This window comes from Myotis brandtii, unplaced genomic scaffold (assembly GCF_000412655.1).
Source record: "Myotis brandtii unplaced genomic scaffold, ASM41265v1 scaffold388, whole genome shotgun sequence".
NCBI classification, from domain to species: domain Eukaryota; kingdom Metazoa; phylum Chordata; class Mammalia; order Chiroptera; family Vespertilionidae; genus Myotis; species Myotis brandtii.
This window is the reverse complement of record NW_005364882.1, coordinates 3,044,553-3,053,581: the sequence shown is the minus strand read 5'-3', so window position 1 is coordinate 3,053,581 and position 9,029 is coordinate 3,044,553. Positions and strand designations below refer to the sequence as shown.

Sequence of the window (9,029 nt, the reverse complement as noted above, 5' to 3'; positions counted from 1 at the left end):
ATATGTAATAACTTAATCAATAAAGAAATTTAAAAAACACACAAATGTAAAGTTCTATTTTGTAATGCCACATACAACATATACCAGTTTTTCTTTTATTGGTTTGAGTCTAGCAATTTGACTAGTGTATCATCCCAGTGAGTTATAGGGGTTGAGAACCTAGCACACAATGCTAAACGAGCTTTTATGTGGTACTTTGCGAAGTGATTTTACAATGATTAGTGCTAATAACCAACGTAATACAAAAGCGAAGCTGAGAATCTGGTCAATTAGCAACATGTTCAATTTTCTTCCATTGAAGAAAGGAACCCACAGGCAATCTTCTTTACTGAGACAAATCCTGCCAGCTTACCAAATGCAGTAATCTTCTTTATAAAACTCATCTGAGTTAAAGCCCCTCCCCTTGGTATCTACGACAGGGAGAGTTAATTCCTCTGAGAACACAATTACTGAGAAAGTATAATAAAGTGGTAAAATTCACCAGTACATGTATTTTCCTACCAGATTTTTCACATTAACTATTACATGTTCCCAGACTTAGATAAATACAAATAATTCCGTTTTGTATAGTTAATTGGCAAGGTCCTACATTTACCTAAGAACGTATAGTACATTTTAAATAAGGGATGTTTATTCATAATTTGATAAACTTCATAGTGTTTGGTTCTCTGTTTAATGAATGTTATCACATTCAGTGGCATAAATTTTGAGAGAGACTTTTCTTCTAAGCTGTCTTAATGAGAGTGTAAGTTGTTTAGGCTCCTTTTAGGACCTTTATCACTATTTTGGCTTGGTAGCAATTAGAAAGGGATCACATGCCTGTGATGGGCCATCCTCTTCAATGATAGAACAAGAATATTCCATGGTTGCTGATAAATTAACTCTATGATTGTAAAAGAGTATATGTTCTTAACAGGATTACTTGGTTTCTTATTTAGATTTTGTTTTTTAATTCCACTGCTAGTGAGTGGTGGACAACTTTCTGTAATTGTCATTCAACAATTATGATGAGAATTCAAAATTGTTCTCCTCACTTAAAGCTGTGTCCATGTTACGAAAACATCTTTCTCTGAATAGGTTAGTTAATAAATGGACAAGTAAATAGATGGGTTAAGTTTTATGAGACCAAAGAGCAGTTTAACATATTCATTCATTTATTATATCACTACCAGGCATGAAGATGAGCTCAAGAAGGCCTGAAACTTTGTTAATGTAACATTCCTAGGATTATATTAATGTTACTAGCAAAAGCCTCAAACAGGACCTTTTCCCAATACTGAATTTGTGAGGTTTCAGAGCAATAATATAGTCATTGTGACTATGTGGACTTTCAAGCATCAGGTCCCTTATGAGAACCTCCACTTAAAACTGGCTGAGTGGTTAACTGCTAGCTTCTGAATGAAAGCAAAGTTCTTTTCACCTGTACATCCACTTCAACTTTTCTTGCAGCTACTAAAAGACTAGAAACTGAGAATGAACTGTCACAGAATGCTTTGTGCATGATTTTTCTAAGGGCTGAAAACTTTGCTGTGAAAATAAATACATTCTTCGTCAGCTTCTTCTACCACTCTCCTGTGCAGTTTCTAAATCTTTACATATCTCTTGAAAATTCCTCTCCTATTCTTGACCTTATTACTTTCAACAGATAACCTGCTTTAACTTCACAGAGAAGAGAGTTCATTAGTTCAGAATTATTCAACTTCCTACCCTGAAACCCAACAACTTACCCTCACCCACACCTGCATTTACTTATTTCCTCTCCCCTCTCTAGTGTCCCTCAACACACCCAAAGTCACGGGTGATTATGAATCACTATCTATGGCCTAATTTTTTAAAAAATTCTTACTCCTATTTTTATACCCTCTCGTCTCTTTGCTTCACTGTGCCTTTGATGTAAATATGATTGGATTTGTACCCTGAGCTCCTTTAGCCTTTATTTATATCTTCTATCCTCTTTATCTTTACAACCAAGATCTTAAAAGTAGCCTACATTTCATTTTATTTCCCATTTACTCTCAAGAAACTACAAGCTGTCTCACACACCCACCATTCTACAGTTATCTGCCACCTGCTGATTGTCAAATCCAACAGGCACTGTTCAATCCTTATCTTCTTTAACCTTTCCAACATTTTATATTACAGACTCAGCACCCCTCTCCACTGCCCAACCCCTTGTCCTCCTAGGCAACACCACAATGTCCCCTCCCACCCTTCAATCATGAAATCCCCCATTAATCTAATCCCAATCCTTGTCTTATCTCTTTTTATACACTTTCTCTAGGCAATGGCACCCATATGCTTGAGCCTAGCTCTGATGACTCTAAGTCCTCATCTCTTGCTTTAATTATTGCAATAATGGTCTCCATGCTCTCTGTTTCCACTGAAACCTGTTTTCTATACTACAGGCAATAATCTCTTAAGATCACATCATAACACTCCCCTGCCTATAATCCTTCCTTGCCCCTATTCTGAGGGATAAAATTCAAACTATTTACCATAACCTGCCTGACTCTTCCTTCTTCCTTTGACCCCACCTGCCTTTTCATCCTCATCCACTGACATTTGCTACACCTAAGTTATTCTGCTGCCCAAATACCTTACCCTATCATGCCCTCCTAGACTTTTCCTGCTTTCTCTGTTCTCTCACTTTCCTCCCTTTTTTCCACCAAGCTACGTCTTAACTGCTCTTCAAGCTGTTCTCTCACTTTCCTCCCTTTTTTCCACCAAGCTAAGTGCTCTTCAAAACTTTCAAGACCCACATTAAACCCCATTCGTATTTAACAAATATTTATTGAAAACACCTTGTTTCAGATACTGATCTGAAGGCTGAAGTATTAGCTGAGACAAAATCCCTGTTCTCATATTGATTTCCCTGAGGGGCTGGAGGCAGGAACAGGATATGCAGAAAATAAAGCAGGGCAAAGTGGAGAGAGAGTTTGTGTGATGGTGCATTGATGTTTGGATAATGGGATAGTCAGGGACGCCCCTGCTCCTGCCCTGTCTGCTCCTGACTGATAGGTACCCTCTGTCTGTGCTCTGTTCACAATGAACAGATGCTGGATGACTTGTGAGGCTCCTCTGCTAGTCTGTGACTCCTTGAGGATAGAGACTCTCATCTAGGCATTCCTATTATCTAGAACATAAACATTCTAAGAAAGTGTGTTGTGCCAACATTGCTGGATGGAGAGATAAAGCCACATAATAAGTGCTCAAAATTTTTAGAAATAGATTAATACATATTTAAAATTGTAAGTTAACAGGAAAACTTCAAATATAAAAATTTAACTTTATACTTAGTCTAATACTACATCAAAAACTAAAACAAGGATAAAAAATCTAACAAGATATAATTACATACTAACATTCTTAAATTATGAATGGTAGGTTAAGTACAGATTAAATAAACATTCCATATGAGAAATGTAATTTGCTTTGCATTTGAAAGCATTTTTGAGAGACTGAATTGTGAAGGTGTGTAAGTGTTTTGGGGATAGTATCAATAAGAATTTTGCAAGGAAACTGGGAAGTAGATAGCATGGATAGAGTGAAAGTACATGGTAAGACTTTGTAGAGGTAGGTCTATTGGTTTAGTTGTACAGGTATTTCATTTACTAATTAAAGACAGAAACAAGTTTAATGATCGTGGCATTTTATTATGAAAAACCATAATCATGTTGCTGTTAACTTCACTGAAGGCAAAAAAGGCAAAATTAGAAATTGATAAGTGATGTTTTTGTTTATCTTATTTTTTAAACTCCCATGTTTACAAATTCTTTTCGCAAATTTTAGGGATTTTAAAAAAAACTAAAGTTCCCTACTCATGATCAAATTTCTTGCTAATTTATTTTGCTTGTTTTTTTTTCTTTTTCAAATGAAATATATAATACAATTACAGAAAGTTTATAAAATTGAAAAAACATATGTATATATATATACCATACATAGAGATTATACATAACTCTACTATTCTAAGACAACCACTACCCTGAGTATAATTTTGTTCAAACCTATAAACTGCTTTTATTCACTTATAAATATTTCCCATATTACGGCCTTCATAATGCTTTTTATCACAGCTGTATAATATTTCACCCACAGATGGATGATAATTTATTTTACCATTCTCGTATTGGTGGGCATTTAGGTAGCTCCTAATTTATTATTATAATAATAATGCTGCAGTAATCATTTCTCAGCAATTCACTTATTTTCTTTGCTCTTTCCTTAGGAGAGATGAACAACTATGGGATTATTGGTTTAAAGGGTATAAACACTTAAGGCTTGGGAAAAAACTGGAAGCATCACACCAATTTACACTGCCATTAGCAATATGTACGAGTACTCATACCACTGCATCTTTGCCAGCATAAGCATTACCATTTAATTTCCCTCCATTAATGCACAAACTTAACATTGCACTTAATTGTTTCAATTTGCATTTGATTACTACCAGAGTTCAATACTTCTCTCTAATTTTTAGTTAAGAAAGATGACACTGCTACTTCAGCAAGAAACCATACTGAGCATAAGTCAATGGTTCAAGGCTGTAAAAATAAAATAAAAAAGAAAAGCTTTAAGAAAGTTAATTCAATCATGACATGAGTAACGGTTATTGTGCTCCATAGTAATTAGGCATTAATGGCAAGCAGTTCATGTAAGTGGCTATTATTACTATTATTTAGACATAGCCAGATGAAGCATTCGTAGATTATGGGGGGTCGGGGGAGGGGGGGGGGGCTGGACCCACTATTATTACTATTATTTAGACATAGCCAGATGAAGCATTCGTAGATTATGGGGGGTCGGGGGAGGGGGGGGGAGGAGCTGGACCAAGTAAAGCTATAAAGTCTTCTTATGCCCCCATAAAGGTACCTTGATCTGACACCAGATGTGATCCAGAAGGCAAGTGTTCTTTCTTTCTTAGCTCCATGCAGCCTCTATAAACTTAGCACCCAGTAAAGATAATAAGCATTGTAAATTTAGTTTGGCTGAGGGTGGGCTAGAACTTACTTTACTGAGAATCAAAAATGAGGTCAAGTCAGATATTACTCACAGAAATGGCCACCAAATCCTTAGTCTCTTCTCTCCATGACTATTCCTCCAGCTAAGAATCTAGGTTTTCAGTGAGACTGCTGAAGAACTTTTAACTCTGATCTATTGCCACCTCCTTTCTGAGAGAAGAAAGGACTTGAGACACAATCATTTCCCCAGTCAACCTTACTAACTAATGGAGAAGTGATCTGGTAACAGGATTTAAGATACTTCCTTCTGCTCCAAATCCTTCTCCCGAACATTGTCTAAATTTCCATGAATCAGAGATTCTTTGATATTTCTAGTTACATAATTCTGAGATTAAAGAAGAAAGGTGAGGGTGTGAAGGGGTAACAGTAAAAAAACACACACACATACTCTACAGTGATGATTAAATTACCAGCCTGGTTTATAGTCTTGAAATATTTAACTCTAAAGCATGCAAAGAATAGAAATAAGAATTCCTATATGGAGAGGGCACAGGGGTAAGCAAAATGAGTTAAGTCATTTTGGGTTGCTTTAAATATGCATAGCTAAGGACATTAGACTACTGAAAATAGGGAAGAAAGAGGTCATAAAAATTTGTTTTTATAGACCTTAGGAGTTTCCAAAGCACATTTCTACCAATCATATTCCTTAATCCTCACAACAACCCTGTACTGAAACTGAGACCAGAGATATTAAGTAACTTACCCAAAGTCACACAGGTAGTAAGTGGCAGAGCCAGGACTCGACCCGGTTCTTCTGATTCCTCCTGTGCATGTCCAGCTCCGCTGGAGCTGAAGCAGGGCAAAAAGGAGGGGGAAGTAATTGCCCAAGACCAGCCCTGCCCTCTCCCCTTCTTTCAAAGGCCAAGCAGATCCGACATTTAACTCTGTCAGTGACCCCTTTCATCAAATTCTTTCAGGATAAAGCACACAGAATCTGAAAATGTTTCTCAGCCTTGAGCCCAAGAATGGCAGTAAGTAGTAAACAATGCCAGAGTATTCTGGCTGTACTTTGCCATTTATATGAAATTTATTGGAACCTCAAAGCATAATAATTCTCATTTCAGATAGTTAAACTTGTTTTTATAATTGATATTACTTAAAGCAGTTTGTTTAAAAATATTTTTTTCACAGTTTCAGGCAAAACTTTGAAATTATACTATTAAAAAAATTATCTTGAAAAATGTCTAAGAACCAAAATACTAAATCTACCTTTAACCTATTCTGTGGCCTTTTTTTCTATCTTAATCATCTTCCCTCAGTGATTATTTTCATTAAAGCTATTATAATTATTAAAATGGACTATAGAATAATCAGTCTTTTCATAGCCAATTTTAAGTATTTTCAACAAATTAAAGGAAAATGTGTGCATTTTCTTGATATGTCTTTTCTGAGATGTAAATCTTATATTATTTCTAAATTATATCTAAAGTGCTCTTTTTTGTTTTTTGTTAATCCTCACCTGAGGATAATTTTTCCATTGATTTATCTTAGAAAGAATGGAAGGGAGGAAGGGAGAGGGAAAGAGGGAGAGAGAGAGAGAGAGAGAGAGAGAGAGAGAGAGAGAGAGAGAAACATAGATGTGAGAGACACATCGATTGGCTGCCTCCTGCATGCACCCCTACCAAGGCCAGTGATCAGACCTGTAACCTAAGTACGTGCCCTTCACTGGGAATCGAATCTGAGACCTTTTGGTGAGAAGCCCAATGCTCTATCCACAGAGTCACGCTAGCCAGGGCTAAAATGCTTTTAATGTAGCCATCTATAATTAATTTTCTTAAAAAAAATTTAGAGTTTCCAGTCTCTAGTTTCTTGAACAGTTCCTTAATTTTTCTTAGGGAATTATATATTTTAATTTCTCATCTTAACTAAGTTTAATGAGAAAATTTTTTTCTTGTCTTTGCTTATTTCCTAAGAATAGGTATGAGGATACAATTTAAGTGGACTGAGCATATGACCAGCAATTTCATCATTTCTAGATCTTCTTGTAATCAGTTCCAATAGTCCTCAGTCTCTAATAGTCTTTCCATTTATGGGAACTACTATCAATAGGGCCAAGTGCTAAGTAAGCATTAACACTAATCAGGGCATATAAAAGATCAAGCAGAATATCAACTTATTTCTACCAAAAGCTTTTAGAGGCTTTTAGAGTTCTGAACTTTAAAAGATGTTCTGTTTAACCAGACTTCATTTAAGCATTAGTTCTATCTGAGGTGGGACATGTCTAACTGTAGCTAAAAGCCTATTGAAACCTTTACAACGAATAGAAGGTAAACTGACAAAAAAAAAAAATCAAATAAAAGAGAAAGAGGAAAAAGAGAAGCAACCTAGATAATAAGGAAGAAGAAAGGAAGAGAAGGGGGAAAAACAGAAAAAAGAGTTTACCTAGAAAAGATAAAAATTTTTGAATAAAGACTAATACAAACTTTTGATATGGCTCCCTTTTCCCTTTAAGACTTTAATTCTATATTTTAAAAATCTAATTAAGTCTAACATTCTTTGGGTACTGATGTTCAAATTCAGGAATACCTAATTTGCATTACTCCATTATCTGATCACCTTATGAAGAAACAATATATTAGTGTACTTTCCCCCACATTATTTAAGGCTTATTTACTTAAATCTTTTCAAGATAAAATGCTCTTTATATTCTTGTAAATAACTCATTAAATGGTACAAAAAGGGTTACCAACATTTAAAAAATACAAGTCCATAAATGTTAGAATATGAACCATACAGAAAAGGAATTAAACTGACTTCTAATACTGTACTTTGTATAACAAGCTTGTTGTTAAGCGTAACCAAAATGGTTTACCCTAATTTCCTAATCACATGATCTGGGAAAAATGAGCATATTTTAGGCAAGACAAAAATGCCAATGAAAGGTTGTTAAAGTTGATACTAGTTTCAGAAAAGTCAATGTTAGCCTTTCCCACTTACTTCCCTCACACTATCACATTCACTTAACATGCATAATAATACTGTATCAAGAAGCTCACCAACTATAGTTCCCAGACTGGAACCACCCCAGTCTCATGGAGGCCTTATTGATATGGATTAGGTGGCTTCTAGAAGGAAGAAAATACACTGAGTGGCCAGATTATTATGACCACCTGATGTTTGTAGGCAAATTAGCTATAATTTCGCACTGAAGTTGCTAGAGGGCCAGACCATTATAAATAGGGAAGCAGGTTGTTTACCACAACAGTAGAAGTGATTTTTTTCTGAAGATATGGGTAAACAACTCGATTTAACAGCCTTTGAACGTGGGATATATATAGTATATCTTCTATTTCTCTTATATCCTTTTAATTCCTTGGGTATATAGGCCAATCTATTTTCCAAAGTAGCTTTGTTATAAAAAGCTTTAAAAAATATTTGTTGAAAAACCATCATATTAAACTGCCATACTAGAGTTTGCTGTCTGAAGAACTCTTCAGTACTAAAGGTGACCACCAGGGATTACATCTCTCATTCATTAATTACGAACCTTCTTCCACTGTTTCTGCTACCAAACCAGTTCATGTGCTCTCTTAAAATTCTGATTCTCTCAAGCACTAAAAGAGATGGTACTTATAGTATTTATCTACTGCTCTTTAGAGAGCTTCTTTGTACTTTCACTGGCTATTAGGCATCCATAAATTCTGCCCTTGTTTATAATTATAAGTGTTTGGAGAGGACATGCTTCTTAAAATAAGAATGTTTTCCCCCTCCAGAATTCTCAAGTAAACTCCAGAATTGGATCCAAGATTATCAATTCATTTGACTTAACAACTGTTAAGTCACATAACAACTGTTATTTTGCCAGGAAAACAAGAATAGGAGATCAAGAGAAGTATAGGAGTTTGTTTTCTAGGAGATCTTTAACAAATTAAAATAAGGCTCAGAATATACTAGTCTATTAATAAAAGAGCTAATGATGAAATAAAATAGTACTTTTGGTCTTTTTGGAGTTTTATCCCTCATTTAAGAATGCCCACATACCCCGAAGAATTAACTTGCTTTGATACT

The 9,029-nt window shown here is 35.3% G+C and overlaps 1 protein-coding gene and 1 long non-coding RNA gene across 4 annotated transcripts in view; one reads left to right on the top strand and one right to left on the bottom strand.

Annotated features, from left to right (window-relative positions):
• The window catches only part of LOC106727204, a 13,084-nt gene extending 4,900 nt beyond the window's left edge, over window positions 1–8,184 (top strand). The window contains exon 3 of the long non-coding RNA XR_001363382.1: window positions 8,173–8,184. This is a non-coding gene — a long non-coding RNA (uncharacterized LOC106727204). The remainder of the gene's footprint in view (window positions 1–8,172) is intronic.
• TDRD3 (tudor domain containing 3) overlaps window positions 1–9,029 on the bottom strand; it is a 136,944-nt gene that overhangs the window by 24,879 nt on the left and 103,036 nt on the right. Inside the window, exon 13 of one of the 3 annotated variants that reach the window (XM_014544921.1) lies at window positions 5,725–5,810. The exons of the other annotated variants lie outside the window; for them this stretch is intronic. Coding sequence (XP_014400407.1) covers window positions 5,725–5,810 — 86 coding nt within the window. The remainder of the gene's footprint in view (window positions 1–5,724; window positions 5,811–9,029) is intronic. 3 annotated transcript variants of the gene reach the window in all.